At 44.1% G+C, this 21,569-nt stretch overlaps 1 protein-coding gene across 4 annotated transcripts in view; it reads right to left on the bottom strand.

Moving 5' to 3' along the window:
• The window catches only part of LRIG1 (leucine rich repeats and immunoglobulin like domains 1), a 145,786-nt gene that overhangs the window by 47,497 nt on the left and 76,720 nt on the right, over positions 1 to 21,569 (bottom strand). For all 4 annotated transcript variants that reach the window (XR_013228954.1, XM_077325098.1, XM_077325097.1 and 1 more), the window contains one exon: positions 499 to 636. Coding sequence is in view for 3 of the 4 variants with exons in the window: in XM_077325098.1 (XP_077181213.1) it covers positions 499 to 636 (138 nt within the window). In the remaining variant the exon portion in view is untranslated. The remainder of the gene's footprint in view (positions 1 to 498; positions 637 to 21,569) is intronic.

A 21,569-nucleotide genomic window follows, 5' to 3' on the forward strand; every position in this document is an offset into this window, starting at 1 on the left:
TTGGACAAGATGACCCAGGAGGTCCCTTCCAACTCTATGATTCTATATACCCTCACTATTGCCTCTTTCTTAAGTCTGCATTAGCTGTTTTGGGGAGGAATGGAAGAGAGCTGCAGTACCTCCCCACACCCGAAGTCCACCCTCCACCCTCCTAACTAGGGCAATCCCCAGTCAAGAATGAGAGAAAAGAACAGGTTTCTTTCCTGGAGTTGGTGCTCCCCTTCCTCCATCGATCTATTGGAAATAGTCAAAGGGTGATGGGTGGGAGGAAACAGCAAGGTGACTTTTCAATCTCTTGTAATAAATAGATTGATGGTTTAAAAAAAGGATGATTTTCTCCAGTATGCATGTCAAAGAGCAATGCCTAGCTGATTTTATAAATTCTTAATTATAACTTGTTTAATTTTTTTAACTCAAGAAAATTTGAAAATCTTTACTATATAAAACTGAAACTGTTCCATAGGCTTCGCAACAAAAACTGACTATCGAAATACTTACAGATCTTTTATACGAAGCCCCACTGGGAAACAGCCACTTCGGATTTCTGTGATGTTATTTGAGCTAAGGTCCAAAGTTTCCATGGCAACATAGGGCTCCAGTTCCCTTGCCTTGATGCCATGGATCCTGTTGCGATTCCTACAATGGAGAATGGAGAAGAATCAGACTCACTCCACTTTTAGCTTTTCCTTCGGTTCAAATAAAATAACGAATTACAGGAAAAACAACAGTCGGAGCATAACTAATTTGGTTCCAGGCTGGCATGGAAGGCATTTCATGGAGACGGAAAGCAACATTTAGAACCTTAAAGCAATGTTTAAAAACATAAGGTGGGTCAAGTAAGATTTCAGGAGCTGCTGGCAGAGAAGAAGAGCTGGGTTTTTTGTACTCCACTCTTTACTACCTGAAGGAGTCTCAAAGCAGCTCACACTCGCCTACCCTTCTTCTCCACACAACAGACACCCTGCGAGAGGGGAGGTTGAGAGAGCTCGGACAGAACTGTGACTGGCCCAAGGTCACCCAGCTAGCTGCATGTGGAGGAGTGGGGAATCAATCCCAGATTAGATGCTGCTGCTCTTAACCCCTATGCCTATCTAGCTCTCTACGGGTGTCATTTCCTTGACAGTATTACACAGTATTATACAGAACCCAGGAGATGCTAACAGACCTGGCCATGTCAGAGCTTGGGAGCCACTCCAAGCCCAGCAGTGGCAGAGGTCAGGAGGCCCTCCAGGCTCAGAGCAGTTCGTAGACACCACCCACCATTGTTGCTGAACTCTAAGAGGACCATGCTGGCAGTCTTCAAGCAAAGGTTGGATACACACTTTTCTTGGATGCTTTAGGATGCTTTCGGCTGATCCTGCGTTGAGCAGGGGGTTGGACTAGATGGCCCCTTCCAACTCTATGATTCTATGATTCTATCCTGGATGACGATGGGATTCCTCCCCATGTGACTTTTGCCAGTCCCCCTTGTCTTTTTAGATTATAACACAATCCTAGATCAATCTATGAGGCTGTGCCATTGCTAACTACAGACAAGAGGAGGAAGGGAGAATATGGAATATAGCTTGCTGCTGCCAGAAAGATGCAAGTCCACCTCAAATGTTCCTGGATGTTTCTATTATATAAAAGTAAATATTACTCAGGAGACAGTTACTAGAGTACTTCATGCAGAGACACAAGAAGCCTGGAAGAGTACCACAAGAAACAAAGAAAAGTAGCAAAAATGGTGGAACAGTTGTATGATCCCTTCTATCACTGTCTTCTGCTTAACAGTGAAGGCTTAATTGTATTGCCTAGCATCCCTCAGTGATCTCCCCTATCTATGTTTCAAATCTTCGTTCATGTGCTTTGATACATGTGTTTACCTTTAACTTTTATGATACGTTTTAATGCTCTGTTTTTAATTGTACCCATCTTGGTGGACCAAATGGATCAGAAAGGTCTAACATAACGTTTGTAAACAAATAACAGAAAACAATTTCTGCGAGAACTTGGTTAAGGCAAGGAGACAAGCCATCATTCCATACTCCTCAACATATGATTTCGTGGGCATCTAAAGTGCCATGTGTTTTTGTAGTCACTATCTACCTTTGAAGAAGCAAAACATTTGAATCTTAATCGTACCATACCCATTGTTCCCATTCTGAAGAAGACTGGTGACCATTTTGCTCAATATAACAAACGAAACAACCAACAAGAAGAGGATAGTTTCAGGGGGCAACCATGGCAGTCTGCAGAAGAACAGCTAGATTTGAGCCCAGTAGCGTTTTCAGAGACCAATGAGATTTTGGGGGTATGGGCCTTCAAGTGCCACAGCTTCCCTTTGTCATGAGAAGACAGAAGTTTCCAAAACATATCTGTCAAGTTGCTGACTTGGTCAAAGGGACCGTGCCAAATTTGCCCACAGCAAACCACTTCCTATTCCTTCAGGAAATACAAATCCCATCCTGAAACCTCTTTGTGCTCTCAAACCACAAAACAAATTTCATGACTTCCACCTCTGCTTATTCCTTGGTGAGAGGCCACTGCATTGAAGGCAACTTCCTCATCAGGCAACATCACAGTAATGTACTCTTACAAGCAAACTCTCTCATAGGCTCCGTGATGAAGCACCAGGCACTCCCCTCACAAATATTTCTTTCCACCCCACCTAAAGGCATATCTTGCTTCAACAAGCAGGAAAAAATGATCAAACATTCCCACCTCCAATATAATAAATATACGGCTTTTCTTCTTTTTTAAACCCATGATTCCTCATTATTCCATTTTGTAACGAGTACAAAGTGTCTAATCAACAAAGAGAATGCAGGCTGCAATCCAGAGGCACACACACACACACACACACACACACACACACACACATGTACCACGTTTCTGCCCCTCCCTCAAGTATTTCTCTCTCTCAGAAGCTGCCCTTGAAAACACCTACGCTCTTTAAAAACTCTCCTGAGATCTACTCTCTTGGCCACAGGTCCATTAGAAAGGAAGTTTCTGTGAAACACGCTGGGAAAACCTTATGCAATCACCATGCTTTCGCCGCCTAACCAGTCTTACAGGGTTGTTGTGAGAGTAAAGCAGAGTAGGGAGAACCTCACCATCTCCTTGTAAGAGGGGCAGGACAGAAATGTTCTTTTAGAAGATAATGGCCTGGACTCTGGAAGATTTCTTCATACGCACGTACACCTTGTTGTGGCCCCAAATGCCTCACAAAATGCCGCTCCTGAGAGAAAAGGGATCCCCAGGAACAGCATGGGGGATGGCAGGGGCTGTGGCTCAGTGGTAGAGCATCTGTTTGGCATGCAGAAGGTCCCAGGTTCACTCCCTGGCATCTCCAGTTAAAGGCCCTGGCAGGAGGTGATATGAAAGACCTATGCCTGAGAACCTAGAGGGCTGCAGTCGGTCTGAGTACGCATTATGGGCTCTGATGGACAAACGTTCTCATTCAGTATAAGGCAGCACTGTGTGTTCATGTGAGTCAGAAGTACATGGTGGGAGGCAAAAATCAATGAACATATCCCTCTCCTTTCCATTAGTGAAAATCTGCTATGGGATCTAACAGAATACCTTCCCACACACAGAATCAGTCACTGGAAATGGATGCTTTCCTGATAGAATCCTTACAAGAAGACTGCAATTGGTCAACCAAGCATTTTAGGAACTGATGCTTCTACAGCCACAATTGCCTGAACTTGCATCGCAGAGGCTTCCCAGCCTCCTCACTGTCTGGGACTGGGTCCTCCACTCCCATGTTAAAGCAAAGAGCTTTCTGCCAAGTAAGCACAAGTGAAATGCATATTACTGATCACCCTCCAAGTCACTACATGCTTCCAAAGCAGCCTGTTAGAAGGCTCAATGAGTTGCCAAAAACATTGTCTAAATCAGGGGTAGTCAACCTGTGGTCCTCTAGATGTTCATGGACTACAATTCCCATGAGCCCCTGCCAGCAAATGCATGGGAATTCATGGGAATTGTAGTCCATGAACATCTGGAGGACCACAGGTTGACTACCTCTAAATCATCTGAAGAAAACACAATTACGTGAGACGAAAGGGTAGGGGGAGTTGTTGTTTGGGGGTAAGCTCTGCATCAAGAGTAGGCAACCTATTCTGCCCATAGGTCAAGAACTGCCCCCCCCCCAAAAAAAACATCTACTTGTCCAGATGCATGTAGAATAGCAACCAAAAGGGAAGAAGGAAAGACCAGCAGGGAGAGACTGGGAGCCAAGGGGGCAGCAACCTGAAAAGGTTTGGGAACCAATGACTCAGACAGCTTGTTTTCAATGCTCTTTGATTTTGTAATTCTAGTCCTATTGCACTTTTTGGATGTCTTACCCTGTCTGATTGCACAGCTTTTACATTTTGTAATCTCCCTTGAGTCTCAGTGAGAAAAGATGGCTTGGCTTCTATATATAAATATATGCATAAACAGATATTTAAGCCAAAGGAGGAGACAGAAAAGATGGGCAGTAACCAACTGGACCAGGTGCGGCCTTAACCACCATCCCTTTGTGCAGTGTCATAGCTCAGCCGCCCTCCTTCAGTGGTTTTAAATCCTTCTCAAGTTGTGCAATATGATGCCATCCCAAGGTAGGGCTGGCGAGGTGACCAACATCCTGCCGCTTTGGCTGAGAACCTGTCCTTCTGGCCTCTGCAACTCGCCAGTTCTTCTGCCCTGCTCAGATGCAATAAATTACTGGGATGATTCAGCACTGGTATGTAAAGCGTGTAATGCAGGGGTAGTCAAACTACAGCCCTCCAGATGTTCACTGGCAGGGGCTCATGGGAATTGTACTCCATGGAGATCTGGAGGGCCGCAGTTTGACTACCCCTGGTGTAATGTTTACGTGGGTATTTCTAATCAGTGGTGGAGAGCTGGAGCACCCCAAAATTGAAATATACCATGAAAGACCTTCAAGACGTGATGGAACACAGGATTTAACTTGGGTTTTCTATGTCCCAGTCCAGCTTGACTGGACTTCAGGCTCAGCTAGCAGCTGGAGCATTACCAGAAAGGCTAGCGATTTTTGCAACAACAATGAACGGTTGTGGAAGTTAGTGAAACGCAACTGATCCCTGTAATGATCTAAAAGGGCATGAATAAACAGATCTCTGCAGATGCAGCCCATTTCCCCCCCTAAGGACAAAATCTGCAAGCTTTCTAATCCTGAGACAGGGAAATCATTTTAGTGGGCACCTCAATGTATACATTCTTTATGAAATGTCCACCCCCACCCCCCCAAAAAAGAAACCCCCCTTATTTGGTGTACTGAGTTCAACAATGCCAGGGAGTTAGCACAGTTCTGCTGAGCCTGTAAAACGGAGCTCTTCTGACAAGCTTTTGGTTAGGCCAGTAAGCTGATAACATCTACTGGGCCTGCCAGAACCCCCTTCCATCAGAAATGCCCACTGGATACATTGTGAAGCAATCTATAGTCCAGCCCATCTGTTAAATTATGGTTAAACATTTTAAATGGTTGAATGGTTTAACCGTTCGATAATATTGATGCAATAGACTGAGACTAATTGTATTTTGTATTATATCAGAGCATGTATATTGGACTCTGTTGTGAACTGCCCTGAGATGCGAGGGAGGGCAGTATAAAAATGGAATTAATTAATTGATTGATGGATTGTATTTAAATTTAACACTGCAAGCTTACCTTTGCAAACCACGAGAGCTAGAAATTAGGTTGTAAAAGAACATTGTGTTAAGAGATGCATACCATCCTGGCTATAAACAAAATGTATTCTACAACTATAACATACATGGTACAAAAGATATATTTTACTCTCCATTCTTACTCCAAGGAGTTCCAAGACACCATACACAGTTCTCTTCGATGTTTCCCCCCAAAAAACTACCTTCTGAGTACAGTTAGAGCCAAAGTGAGTGACCAGCCACAGATCGTCCAGTGAGCTTCCCAGGGATTTGGACCCAGGACTTGCTGCTCCCAACCTGACACTCTCATCTCTAGAGCCCGCAAAACAGAGCTCTTCTGCCAGGCCTTTGATTGAGGTTGACTAAAACTAACAACATCAATTGGGCCCCCGAGCCTCCCACCTATGAATTCAAATGCCCTGTATCAACCAACTATGGCAAGGGTAGTCAACCCGTGGTCCTCCAGATGTCCATGGACTACAATTTGATGGCAGGTGCTCGTGGGAATTGTAGTCCATGGACATCTGGAGGACCACAGGTTGACTACCCTTGAACTATGGGCCCGTTAGAATACTGCAGTTATTAATTACTGTTCTCTCTGTTTATTGCTGTTATTATCACTATTGTTATTCATCCGATGGTTACTGAGGTTACTGTATTATTCCTGTTCGCTATGTTTCATGTGAACCGCCCTGAGCCTCAGGGGAGGGTGGTATATAATTATAATAAATAAAGAAATAAAGAAATGAGATAATGTGTCACCATGGATGCAATGCCCCAGATACACTTCTGCATTTATTATTTCGTTGCCCTAAATTTCTGATGTACCATTACTATCTCAGGGGCTATATGGAAAAAATTGAAATATTTATGTGCTGAAGACCGTTTACGCACTGGGAACTTCGCTGCCCCAGCTGTTGTGCAGAAGTACAGATCAGGGGCGGATGAGGCACACCAGGCCAAATGCTCCCCCCCCCCCGTGTGGGTGCAGGAAGAGGTGGGGCAACCTGCCATGACTAAAACTCCAGCCTGCAGCCTGGCATGAAACCTCCAGTGCATAAACGGTCAAAGAGAAACATCCGGTGAAGAAGATGTTGAGTGAGAAGGGGCCTTCAATGATTGTGGACATTCCAAAAAAAAAAAAGACTGATTATTTCAAGGACCTACCTCTCTCTAATGTAGACTGGTTGTAAAATAAGGCATTTTCATTGACTTTGATATGCCTCTGATTGGAAATGTTACTTTTGGTTTAGAACAGGGGTAGTCAAACTGTGGCCCTCCGGATGTCCATGGACTACAATTCCCATGAGCCCCTGCCAGCGAATGCTGGCAGGGGCTCATGGGAATTGTAGTCCATGGACATCTGGAGGGCCGCAGTTTGACTACCCCTGGTGTAGAAAAAGAAGAAGAGTTGGTTCTTATATGCCGCTTTTCTCTACCCGAAGCGGCTTACATTCAGCTTCCCTTTTCTCTCCCCACAAAAGACACCCTGTGAGGTAGGTGAGGCTGAGAGAGCCCTGATGTCACTGCTCAGTCAGAAAAGCTTTATCAGCGCTGTAGCGAGCCCAAGGTCACCCAGCTAGTTGCATGTGGGGGAGCGCGGAATCAAACCCGGCTCGCCATATTAGAAGTCCGCACTCCTATCCACTACACCAAACTGGCTCTCACATCGAATTTTATGCCACTAAAGGTCTTCTGCATCTGAAATCTCTGATCTCTACACAATGCTGGCTAGCTACATGAACCAGTAATGACCAAACATGCGCACACACTGCCCCTGCCCTTCCCACTACCACATCATGGTGATCCTATCTTTATATATGGACAATTACACCAAGAAAGTCCCCCGCTGTCCTCTTGTTCCATCTTTCACAACAAGCTTCTCCATGGAAAGAAGATGGATTACACCAGAACACCAGATAGGTGCATATCCTTTTGTGCTTTGAGACATGCAGCTCAATCCTATGCATAGTTACCTATGCAAATGTAAATCCCAGTGATTTGCGGATTGGTGTACTAAGAACACTAGCCTTAGTTACAGTCTGTTAGATTTGTGGGGAGAATACAGTTAACGAATACAGCCAAAAAAAGCCAACAACCCTTCGACTAAATCAGAGTCCAGTAGCATCTTTAAGACCAACCAAGATTTTCAAGGTGTAAGCTTTCGAGCGCAAGCACTCTTCCTCAGACTATGAACGACCATCATGACAGTGGGAATATAAAGCAAAAGTTAATTCTGTTAAATTAGTCAACTGTGTCACAACATTGTTGTGATACTTCAGGCCAACACGGCTACCCATTTGAATCAACCCTTCGGCTGTAAAGCAAAACACTATGGCTTGCAGTTTAAGCGGCTGATACAATTTAAGCAGAAGATCAGAAATGGGTGTTTGTGGGAGGGGTGAGAAATGACAGAGTCAAACAGGTGGCGCTACTTCAAAAGATCATGACTTTTCTAGGAATACAGGAGCATGCTTTTAAAGATAAAGTTACACCTTAATCTCAGCGGATAGGCCAGTGCTAAATGTCTTTGTGAATATTTATTGATAAGTCTTTTCAGCAGCCTTTTCCACAAGTAGAAATTGGGAGGGGGGCCCTTGCATTCTTACACTAAAGAGCTGGCATTTTCTTTCCACGATGGAGGCTATTTTTGGTCTGCCATGGAGAGAATGGGGAGGCAGGGAGAAATTTCATGGTTGGCCTTCATCTAGTATCGGCTTACCGTTCTGGATAGTCTTTGTTAATTTAGAAGGGAAAAAACTAGCCTTAGCACAGGAAAACTCTATTAAGACACCACCTGTTATAAGCATCAAAAAAAGCAAAATGAAGCTTCAAACACAAGGGGGGCTCTGCATATCCCCTTTTGTTCTATTAATATTCAGCTATGTGTGCAGAGGGAAACAATTAAATAACCTAAAAATGTTGGCATCCAAAGGACACACAAGGTCTAATTCACAGAGGAATGACGAGGACCGTGCTTGGATGCCGAGATCAAAAGAGAAGGTTGCATGGGTTGATTCTGATACTGTGGGCTGGAATGGACCGTCTGGCTTTCCATCCCCAGCAGCAGCGACACACTGATTGGCCACAGCCAAGGCATCCCCAAATTAATCAAGGAAACCATCCACCTAACAATTCCCAACCCCACATAAATCACATGATCATTTAAGTGCTAAAGAACTTTATGCTCATATTAAGTTGGACGGGCAAGCACAGGACTACAGATATCCAGGGAGTCAACATCCAAGATTTTTAACTACTTTTTAATGAAGAATTGCATGACAATTAGACAGAAAACCATTTGACCTAGCATTTTTTAGTCCATTGAACGATACAGAACCCTAGAAAGCCACATAATTGGTGTGCATGCTCTTGCTGCATGGCACTGTATCAAATATTTACATGTGCGCTTCCCCAAAGCAAAGAGTCAGGAAAACCCCAGGAGGCATCACAAATAAGTTAGGGAGCCACACCCATTCAGAAATAGCTCCCCCTATTATAAGTGAATGCTTAGAACACGGTTTCTCAACCAGGGTTTTGGGAAACCCTGGGGTTTCTTTATAGCCTTGAAAGGGTTTCCTGAATCGGTGGTAGTTAGTTAATTTTAAATATATTTTTACAATTTATTTAAAATGTATTGGGTGATATGACCATCTATGGTCACGACAACCTGCTCACCCCATGGCCAATTATAGGCATGAAGGGGGTGGGAAGGGGAGGGGCCCTGGGTGGGCATGTACACACACAACCATATTCTGCACAACTGCATCATTTCTAGAGTTTCTCGGAGCCTGAACAATGTTTTAGGGCTTTCTCAACAGTACAAAAGTTGAGAAAGCCTGGTTAGAATGTCTCAACTGTTTGCAGCTGCCCTCCTGCAGCAGCCATTTTGTGATGACACCCATTATCCTTTCTCAAAATCCCAAGGCTCCTACTGGCTCAGCAAGGCTGAGAGTCCTTAATGTAAAGATGGCCCTTAGTAGATAATATGCTTGGTTGGCTATGACATCCCACCAGTCTCAGACACCCAGTACTGGGACCCTTCCCCAGCCAGGTAAAAATCAAGTAGCTACAGCAGCAGAGACCAAGAAGAACAAGAGGAAGAACCAGACAGGTCAGCACTGGATTCGCTGGAGTGCTACACAGAAGCAGTAACACAAAGCAAGAGCTGCTACTGTTCAATTTATTTCTGTAATTTGTGCCATTGCAGCTCAAAACATTTCATGATCCTGGCATCAGAAACAAGCCCTGTGTATTTCATAGTGGGAAGGGCACTGGAACTAAATACATACCAGACATTATAGTTTCTAAAGCTGAGATATCCTTGGATATTTTACAGGTTCTGAACAACTTGATACGGGTCAATGCTGGGTAAAGGAGGATTTTCAAATTTTATTTCTGTAGGGGCTATACTGTGGGGTTTTATACTGGATTTTATTGTGCTCCACTTTGAGTCCAAGGAGGAAGGTGCCCTAGAAATGCAATAAATAAACAAACAAACAAACAAACAAATATTTTACTCTGAAGCGGGATTTGTGTTGGGACTGCTGCAGGTATGTCTGAAGCCAGAGTTTCATACCATCTCAAGAAGCTACACCAGCAGACAGCATACACGAGAGTGAAACACAAAGAAGTTTTAGTTAAATAATGGTACATAATGTATATTTATGTATACATGATTCCAAATGGTAGGGCGGACATGCATGCATGTATGTAATTGTCTTTATTTTTTCCTGATAGATGCCCCTATGGGTACCATACAGCAGACACACATTTTAACTATGTCAAATTTTCAACCTTTAAATGTACATCAAACAAAGTAAAAAAGAAAAACAGTCAATGGCATGTCCAAGTCAGAAGCAGAATCTGGCTTCATCTCATCTACTTTAATATAGAGGCTGTAACGACTTTGGGTTAGACTGGTTGAAGGATACACAGGTGTGTACGCTGTGATCGCAGGTCAGTTTAATGTGCCAGTTCCACCTCTTCTTAATTGGCCTGGAAAAGGTCTTCCAAAGGAATCTTTTGCAACCACTGGAGCGGCATTGTGACCGAAGAGCACTGCTGTGCTCTAAGGATGTTATTCAGGCAGGAAGTGAACGTCCCTAAAAAGTAGCCCCCACTTTTCTCAGAGGCTGTTGAATCACTCATCCCCAAAGGAATCCTTTGGCAGATTCTCAGGCCTCCGTTGCAAAGACTGTTTGTTCAGGTGGAGGTTCACAGCAGTCCAGGGGTGGGATCCGTACTCCTGACATGCTTGGGTCAACCACGATGGAACTCAACGTAAGCTGCAAACATCAGCTTCTTAATTAGTTACAGCATTGGCCCTAGAGCAAGATGGGCCACATGCCGGCTTTGTAACAAAAAGCAGAGAAGAGTGCCAGCTCTTACCCCAATCTCCTTTTCTCGGGAAACCATTTTTTTGCAAGAATGAAGGAACAACACCAGCGGCCAGAAATGCAAGGGCAGTCACAGGCTGGAGAGGAGGTGCAACATAAACTAGTTGAGTGAACCAGAGCTTGCACTGGCAAAAGAATACTGGAAATATAAAATGTTGGAAGTAAAAGCCAGGAAGCAGGCAGGTAGGTATAGATCTGGAACTGCAGATATGAAGCTGCCTTATGTTGTCAGACCTTTGGTCCACTACTGTCTACCCTGACTGGCTGGAAATCCTTCTCCGGGGTCATCACTGGCTTCCAGAATGCTTGAACTGGTGATGCCATTTGAAGCTCCTGCTGGGGAGCTCCTGCATGCAAAATGAGTCACCTTCTGATGGAATCCGTGATTCCTTTATAGGTCTGGAACTGCAGAAATGGCCCAGAGGAGGATAGGCAGGAAAAGACATAAAGGAGATAAAAGCAGGAGGCTGTGAGAGATGATATTTAAGGAACCTGAATGGATCATCATTTAAGACTACTTAACAATGTGCAGACAGATACATGGTCTGGCGCGTCATTTGTATTTAAAAGCATTGAGAATGGGATGTGTCTTATATGCCTTTAAGAACTTCCAAGCAGAGATCCCACGGTTGTCACTTCTTCCAATATAGCAGTGTATTGTGGGGGGAACTTTCCTGAATTTGCTACTTCTCAGAAGTCATAAGAAAGAAAGCAGGGTCTGTTTTGTTCAGAGTAAGCTCATCCTAGGTTATTCCCGCAGTCCCTTCTTAATGTACAACAAAACTCTTACTATGCAATTTTAACAGATAGCAGATTCTTCATTTCAATTCCTTTAGTATTTTATCTCCTGGACTGCTCCTGTTTGCAGAATTGCTGAAACAGAAGAATAATACAAGGTCCCCTTTAAAGAGTAGTGATTCTGCAACTCCATAATTATGTGCATTTTAGAGAAACAGAATTCATCCCTCTCCTTTCTCAAGACACTTCTTTCCAGTGACTGTGTCTTCAGTAGGAAATGCGTCCAGAAAGAGTTCTAGAAGGATATCTCCATGTGACATCAATAAACAATGCCCCCCCCCACACACAGGAAGAATAACATCACTGTATACTTCTATTCTTAAAACGTACATGAGCACTGGAAAACTGCACAGTTCTAATCATAAAAAGGGGTCTTGAGGTTCCTCAAAGATTTATGGCCGCATATGTTTTCATGGGCTAGAGCTCACAGCTTTACTGAAGCATAATCTTTTGTGGGCTGAAGCCCATTTCATCTATTGAAGCAGGCTGCAGCCCATGAAAGCTTATGCTTCAATAAATCTGCTAGCATTTAATGTGCTGCATGACTCCTTTTTGTTTTCGCAACAGCAGACTCGCAAAACTATCCCACTGGAATCCATAAATCCTCCCGAGCACAAGCACCTATTTGCTTACGTGCGGAGCTTTCATGGGAGAGCTTCTCCAGCCACTTGCGTTTCATGGCACAGGTCAATCAATCCTTGAAATAAGCTCTTGAGCCACTATGACTGCAACAGCAGCTGCTGGCCAGGAGAAAGGTCCCTAGCAATGATACAGGTAGTAAGGCGAGCAGGCATCAACAAGAAATAGAAAATTGGGTCACTGAAGACATTTCCTTCCTGAGTGTATGTCCTGGAACCTGTCACATCAGGTGGCCCTCAAGTTAACACATAAAATAAACCAATCTTTCTGCAAAATGATAGAAGACTGAGTTACCTCACCTGACAAGCCATTCTGATGTGCCTCTGCTCATTCATGGCATGATGCTAAAAGAGCACTGAAGTGACAGAATCTGATACTGGAACTCAACCCTAGCTTCGCCTCCGAGGAAGGAATAGCCATCAGCATTGTTGCCCTGATGGATCCCTCTTTGGCCAGAGGACAAAGCAAGGTAGATGGGAGCAGGGGGCAAATCTCTCTCTTCCTCATATGTGAGATCCCATGGGCATTCCTAACCCATAGGGAATGCAAAGGCCAGCATCAGCCTATGCTAGTTATGACACAGGTGTGATGACAAGCAAGAGGACTGTTATTGTTAGGTTGCACAGGTACCTCTTTAACTCCGTTGCTTTATTTTGTGGAACAACCTTTGAGTCCAGCGTAATTTCTTTCAAGGTATAAACTTCCGTGTGCATGCACACTTCCTCAGATAAGTTTAATTTGCAGAGAGCTTTCAGTATGGCTAATCCCAAGAATCAGTCCTCCACAACAATGACTTATTTTTTTGTCTCTTTAAACAGCACAAGCACATGACTTCAAGCTACAACAACAGCTAAGGTTGACCCCCACTATATACTTATTCTAAACTAGTCCATAGGCAACATGAATACAGACCAGAAGGGTAGTCTTGTTAGTCTGAGGCTAAGACTAATTGCTAGTCTGGATGCACATTTCTATGCATTGACGGAAGTGAGCTCTGACGCACGACAGTTCATGCCGAAATAAATTTTGCTGGTCTTTAAGGTGCTATCTTACTCCTCTTTTATGGCCACAGGCATAACCTTGAAAACGTGGATCAAACTTCCCAACTTCCCTTGCCCTATATCCTATTACAATTGCCTGTATCCTTTCTATGCTGGTTCTCTTCTATGCCTTGATAAGGGTATCCTCTCCCCCCCCCTCCATATCCCTGTATGCCTACGTGTTCTTTTTTCTGACCTCTGACCTTCATCTGGCACCACGTGCACACACCCTTTTTGCCGTGAATGTATTATGCATGCCTACTCATGGGAGTTTTCTTCATGAAGAAGTGCATTTTTGCACACCACTAAGCATCAGATTCAAAACACTAGCAATAAGTAATGTGACTGCATGCTTTCCTTTCCTACTTCCTCAAATCGGGAGGAAAACTTTAAATTCCAAAAGATGGGACCGGCACTGAAATGGTAAGACAAAAGCCTTGGCCAAAGTTTTAGTTTTATTTTCTGTTAATGAGGGCTAAATCTTTTGAAAGTTCAAATTCGCCATTCTAGATGTGGAGCCTTTGTTAGCAAAATCCTTTTTCAAAGGAGTTCCTCTGGGAGCTTGTCAACACAATAGAATCTAATTAAGTCATCAACATTGAGATGTAAAAGGTGACTGGATAAATATATACAGGATGGGTATACAACTGGCTATTATCCATAATAGCTGGATGGGACGTGGATGGGGCAGATTGTCAGATGTTGGGAAAGAGCCAGCGAATTAGCACTGGTGCCTTCATCCCCCAGTTGTGGACTTCCCTGTGACATTCAATTGTCCCTTGTTATAGAAACAGGATGCTGGACTAGATGGAGCTTTGTTCTTATCCAACATGGTTCTACTTACGTCTTTTAATACGCAAAGTCCTCTGTAACTCTGATTCTGTTGTCCCTGACAATTAACTTCCATGAAGTAAATCTTTATTATTTATGATGATGATACTGAAAGAAGCCTTTGACCCAAGCAAGGGTTGCTTAGCTGAACATGGATTTCAGCCCAGCTCAAGTAGAATTTCCCTTGTGGCCTTCAACTTATCCCATGGTGATCTAGGGAATGGCAGGGAAATGTGAGCCCTAAAAGTCAAAAATCGCAATAGGTCACCTCAAGGGCAATACTTTCTATCCAAAGGCGGTTTTCTAGTTCAAATTATCCTCCATATGTCCCGGTCACTAACTTCACTGTAATTATTTGGCTCCCATAAAGCATTAAGAGTTTGCAGTTATTCCCCCTCTTAACATTGACAAGAGTAAACAAACACTCATTTCTATTTCTAGTGCGCTCTCGCTGCACTCAGTCCCATTAGGGAACTCCTGTGCATTTAATGTGTGTGTGAACATGCTTAGAGATGACCTCACTCTTGGGTTACATCACCTTAGCCTTTGCCACAAGCCAAACAGTTAAACAGGAAGCCTCAGGTGTCCATCCCACAGGCCTGCAACCCACATGTTTTTCCAGCGCCAACGTGGCAAGCCACCACACAGGAGTCTACAGTGATTCCGTTCACATTCCCACTGGCTTGCCAACATCATCTGACCAATATGAAAGCATACTCTGTTTTAACAGCTGCTCATGGCTTTGCATTTATTTATTTTTTAAGAGCACTACTTTGCTCCTGTGCTGAACATCACTACAAGGCCAGGGCAGATCTAATGTAAAAACATGGTTTAGGAAATAGGGCACAGATCCACAACTTTCCTCCTTCCCATGCCCTATATCCTACCACCTTGCAAGTGCCTTTATTTTGGTTCTTTTCTATACCTTGCTAAAGGTACCCTTAACTTCCAGCTCAATACTAGGGCATGGTAAAACTGCCTTTGTCTCCAACACCACAATTCTATGTCATGCCTGCACTGACTTTCAATCTACTATTGTACTTCAGAGTTGAGTAAATCAAGAACATCAGCATAAAGGCAAAGGGGAATTATTTATGGGTCATAGGACTTGGGACAAGTTGTAAAAGAGAAGAACTGGGGGAGGAGGGGGGTATGGCCTGCAAGGTACTCCTTTCCCTGTAGTTTCTAAACATGAACCAAAACCGTTTCTAAGTTGTTCAGTTAGCATAATTAACTACTATGCCATTCAAACTGATACTCTATGTAGGTAAAATAATTGCTGTCTGGTTTGTCCTACCAGTCTTTCAAGACAGGGATCTGCTGCCTCCGAGCCTCATAGGGAAGTGAAAGGAGGGGGGGGGTGGTCAGGGGTGTGGGATGGAAGGCGATTGGCTGGTCACTGGACAGACAGGCAAGCCAGTTGAAGGAGGAGGCATTCAGGGGTGGGATGGCTGGCCTAAGTGGGTGTTAAGCGCTGAGTGGCACTTAAGCCAAGAGACATACTCCTCCAAGGCCTTACCAGAAATATTAAGTGGAGCAGGTAATAATAATAGGTTAATTTTAGTATAATTATTAAAAAACAGATGTCAGGAGAAAGAGATCTGAACCTCCATCTGCAGAGGTTGTTGGAGTAAGATAGTTACAAGTACCATTATCATTCAAAACATTTAAAAAGCTGAGCTGACTAAGTTCCTTAATCCTTTCTGAGATGCATGGCACTGTCATAGACATGTGTCATTATTTTTGAATGCTAGTTCCTTCCACATATGGCATATATACGAGCATCATCGCGCTAGTTTGCAATTCACTCATGCTGATTATGTTATTATGGGCAGAAAGTACTAGGATAAATATGTGGCATTCCTAGTTTAAAAGATCTGGTAGTAGGGAATGTGAATGACCTCCAGCTGAAACTGGAGAGCCATAGAACACATGTACAATCTGGGTGTAGGGTTCATTTGATTTTACTTTATTAAGTACACTGAATAATATAACATAATTCTCATGTTATATTCAGGCCCTGAACAGCTGAACATACAACTGAAAATTCATATTTATTCTAATGGTCTCTGATTTTATTTTTTAAAGGCAAGGCATATAGTCTCTGTAATACAAACTGACATACTCATGTTTGTGCATATACACATGCATTAATGTAACCTGTAAACAGCAGTAGGACACAGTTGCATACTGTGTCGTTGTCATCATATCCATTAGATTCCACAGCTTGCAAAAGAACAAGAAGTGAATTATTACAATAGTGCAATATCTAATGAGATACAGACCCTACTAGTGTATCAGGCACTGAATTTCAACCACACTCCCACACTCCATCAAGGTAAAGGGATGAGTTGTTAGGTTTGCCAGGTCTGGGTTGGGAAATACCAGGAGATTTTTTTTTTGGGGGGGTGGAACTGGAAGAGACAGAGTTTGGGAAGAAGAGGGACTTCAATGGGATATAATGCCATAGAGTCTGCCTCCCAAAGCAGTCATTTTCTTTGTCACCTGGAGATCAGCTGTAATAGCAGGAGGTCTCCAGCCGCCAACTAGAGTTGGCAACCTTATAAATTGTGCCTGTCTGAAAGGACATGCTTAGAACATGCACCTGCTCATTCCACCCAAGTGAAACCAGAGCTGCAATTGCTGAATGCCATCATGGAGCTCTGTGGCCTTTTAAAAAACGGCAGAGGTGGGTTGGGGAAGGGATTATATTCATCACACTCTCTGCTGCTGTTGAGCCCACTTCACTTCTATATGCCTACAGTGTCCATCACTTCAGATTGTAACGTGGCTACAAGACTGTTCAACATGAATTTCCCCTCATAAGCCACATGTGGATTTTCGTTCGTGGATACTAGAAATTACAGTTTATCTATCTGTCTATCTGTCTATCTATCTATCAGATTATTAGAGGTGTTTTAAATTACAGGGAGCCCCTTCCCCTCAGATTCCCCAAACAACAGCAGTGCCTGTTATTGACATGATAAGGAACATGGCTGGAACATGTTGCTTGGTTCACGCAACAGATAAGATCTAACAGAATACTGGTGGGGGTTATTAAAATGTCACCCCCTAAAGCACAACCGCCCCCTTTCGTTTACCTCATATAATAGCATAGCTGGAGCCAATGCCACTGTACCTAAATCCTAACACACTCACAGGAACACACACACAAGCAGAGGCCATTATTTAAAGTAGGTTTCTCCTATCTGGCTGTTCCTCTTCACTTGAGGAGGAGAGGCTTAACAATCTCTTGAGCTAACAGGAACTGTGTGCTCACGTTCTCCAGCAGGACACTGAGGTAGCGGAGAAGGGCTTTTGAGAGAAAAGGAAATCTCCGGGGCATTTTTTCTTGCTTGTGGCGGTCTTGACAACTTCTTTTCAGGTTGTTATTTCTCCCCCTCAAATCACATGGCCTGGGTGGAACTCACAGAAGGCAGCCTTTCATAGGCAAAACAATCTTTGTCTCAGCAACTCATAACCTCCACGGATGTAATCAAGTGTCTTAACCATTCCATTGCCATTCCTCTAGACACGAGGGATTTCATGTTTAAAAGGCAATACTGTGACCAAAACTAAAAAAACGAACCGAAAGCAAGCTTCCCCTTCCCTCAGATTCCCATCCCACACTAACCACATTCAGGTGCATTTCTCAAAGCTAAGGCATGTATCAAAAATCAAGTTTTTTTGGAAGGCCGGGTGTCCGCTAGTTCCTGCAAAGGGATATTTCTGTAATAAAAAACCATGACAACTTCTAGGCACCCATTTCAGTCTGCCCTCATATACTGAAAACCGAAGCCAAACACAGTACATGTCATTGTGCTGGAATCTAAAGCCCTTTCCAAAGTAGAAACTCTGCAAGCTCCAAGAACAATTATGTCTACTCAGTTTAACAGGATATGAGGCTCTTCTTCTTCTTCCTTGGATTGCAAGCAGATTGAGATGCGGGCTCTTATTACATAATCAGGCTTGCATACACATCCTAAATTTGGACAGGGAACAGGGAGAGTGTAATGCTACACAGTGAAAATCCAGTGTGAATATTTGCGGAGTTTTTCTTGCTTGGCAGGCCAGGGGAAGGATACCCTAAAGGACAGTGACACATTTGAGGCAAATAAGCAAACCAGCTGTGCTAGACATACAGTATGCTAAATTAAGCAACTTCTTAGCGCCAGACCTTTTCTATCCCTGAAAATGAAAACACACGTTTCAACGAGCTAAGATAGTTCACAGAGAGCCCGTGCTGGTGGAGTGGCTGGACGACGGGTCTTCAAAGTGATGCCTGCGTGTTTTCCAACTCTGCAGCTCCAATCAAATTTCCTTCTCAATCTCCCCAGCAGCTTTTGAAGCCTAAACTAAGTGGAGTTTGGCCCCAAGTGATGATACATATGGCAAGGATCCCTCAGCTAGCATACTAAATAAAGGCATGCATGAGTGGTATGTGCACATGGTATGAATGTTCCATTAGCAATTCATAACAATGGCCTACATTTTACTAAGTCGGCAAACCTGAGCCTGGACTGTAATAAGGCAGAACGAGCTGGGGGCTTTTACACGGCTCCTCTATGCAAAAGAGTTTTCCACCTACAGAAAAGTAGATGTCAGGACCCTGATTTCCAACACCCACCCAACTGTGCATTTTTATCTCACCAGTTCCTTCAAGGAGCTCAGGGCAACATAATAGCTCCGCCCCTTAGTCCTCATACCAACTGTGTGAGGTAGGGCTGAGTGGAGATTTGAACCTGGGTCCGACACTCTAGCCACTACACTGCACCAATGCTGAAAGGGTGATAAGTAATTTATTTACTTATTATATTTCTATACCGCCGTCCCCTCCCCCAGGGTTCAGGGTGGTTTACACAAAACGGAGGGGAAATTACAGTGTAATTCATAGTATAACATCATAAACATCAATAACAGTGGATACCAGAAATGAAGAATTACTACATTTCACAATAACAACATTAACTTCTAACCATGATCCCATAGGTGGTTGATTTGAGTTCAGATCGTGGGGAGGGGTTTTGGGAGGGGGCAGCAGATGCTGTTGGGTCGGTCAGCCTCAACCAAATGCCTGGTGGAGGAGCTCCCTTTTGCAGACCCTGCAGAACTGTGGGAATCCAGACAGGACCCTGATCTCTTCAGGGAGCTTATTCCACCAGGTGGGGGCCAGGACAGGGAAGGCTCTGGCCCCAGTTGAGGTCCAATGTGCTTCTATGGGGCCAGGGATCATCAGCCAGTTGGGTGTGGCAGAGTGTAGGACTCTTTGGGGAATGTAGACAGAGAGGCAGTCTCTCAGGTACATTGGGCCCAGACCACGTATGGCCTTGAAGGTGATTACCAAGACCATGTCACCCTCATGCTTAAATGATGACTCTGCAGCACATACAATACTGAGTCTTGGGTATGGCCATTACAACAAGGGAGTCAGGCCAAACCATCTCTCCAGAGTTAACATAAATCAAAGGAATCTTTGTTGTTTCTAGCCTTATTTAAAGGGAAGGGGAGATTACTACATGGCTCTCTTATTCCTTGCAGCCCTGAATTAATCTTTTGTCTGGGCTCCTAAATACTAATAGCAATAATAGGAGTATTGCTGCATCTGGGATTAGTCCCTAGGGGGAGGAAGGGTTAGATAATTACTTCTGGGTCGGATGCATTGTTGATACTCCCTTGATAGCTTAAGGCTTCTGTTAACACCCTGAAGCTGCATGCTAGATATGTGGCTGTTTGGTTAACTACCGCACAAAGCCAGCTCAGAGGTTATTGAAAAGGGCTTATCAAGTGTTGTCAGAAAACCTGCAACATATTTTAGGGAATTGGTAGGCCATTTTTTGGTATTTTCCAAAGTTCCACCAAGACCATTCAGATTTGCAAAGGAAAAACCCCAGCTGAGACCGTTTCTGCACTGGGAACTTTGCTGCCTTGACTCCCATGTGGGAGCACAAATCTAAGGCGGACAAGGTGCACCAGGCCAAATGCTCCCCTGTGTGAGGGCAGGAAGAGGCGGGACAACCTGCCCCTGCTCAAACTCCAGCCTGCAACCTAGCACAAAGCCTCCAGTGCAGAAACAGTGAGCCAACCATTCCCAATAGGTGGTTGTTCTGGGTTTACAGGTTGTGTGGCCGTGGTCTGGTCACAGAGCTCCATGATGGCATTCAGTGATTGCAGTTCTGGTTCCACTTGATCTACCAGACCACGGCCACACAGCCAGGAAACCCACAACAACCAGCTGACTCCAGCCATAAAGGCCTTTGGCAATTCACTCCCAATAATCCTTTTTTTACTGGACTAAATGACCCTTCCCCCTTCAAGGATCGCTGCCTTGTTGTGGCAAGGGGGCTTGCGTAGCTCAGTGAAGCTATGAGCTATGCCGTGCAGGGCCACCCAAGACGGACAGGTCATAGCTGAGAGCTCTGACAAAAGGTGATCCACTGGAGAAGGCAATGGCAAACCACTCCAGTATCTTTGCCATGAAAACTCTATGGACAGTTCCAATAGGCATAACGATATGACGCCAGAAGATGAGCCCCTCAGGTCGGAAGGTGTCCAATATGCTACTGGGGATGAGCAGACGGCTAGTACGAGTAGCGCCAGAATGAATGAAGCGGCTGGGCCAAAGCCGAAAGGACGCTCAGTTGTGGAAGTAACTGGTGGCGAAAAGACAGTCCGATGCTGTAAAGATTTTTATTCCATAGGAACCTGGAACGTCAGATCCATGAATCAAGGCAAGCTGGACGTGGTTAAACAAGAAATGAGAAGACTGAACATCGACATTTTAGGAATCAGTGAACTAAAATGGACAGGAATGGGTGAATTTAATTCAGATGACGATCAGGTATACTACTGTGGACAAGAATCTCGCAGAAGAAATGGAGTAGCCTTCATAATCAATAAGAGAGTAGGAAAAGCAGTCTTGGGATACAATCCCCAAAATGACAGAATGATCTCAGTTCGAATCCAAGGCAAACCATTCAACATCACAGTGATCCAGGTCTATGCCCCAACCACTGCTGCTGAAGAGGATGAAGTTGATCAGTTCTATGAAGCCCTACAACACCTTATAGAAGCAACGCCAAAAAATGATGTGCTTATCATCATGGGGGATTGGAATGCTAAAGTAGGAAGCCAAAAGATAACAGGGATAACAGGCAAGTTTGGCCTTGGAGTACAAAATGAAGCAGGGCACAGGCTGGTAGAATTT

The sequence above is a fragment of the Paroedura picta genome, chromosome 3 (assembly GCF_049243985.1).
Source record: "Paroedura picta isolate Pp20150507F chromosome 3, Ppicta_v3.0, whole genome shotgun sequence".
Lineage (NCBI taxonomy): Eukaryota > Metazoa > Chordata > Lepidosauria > Squamata > Gekkonidae > Paroedura > Paroedura picta.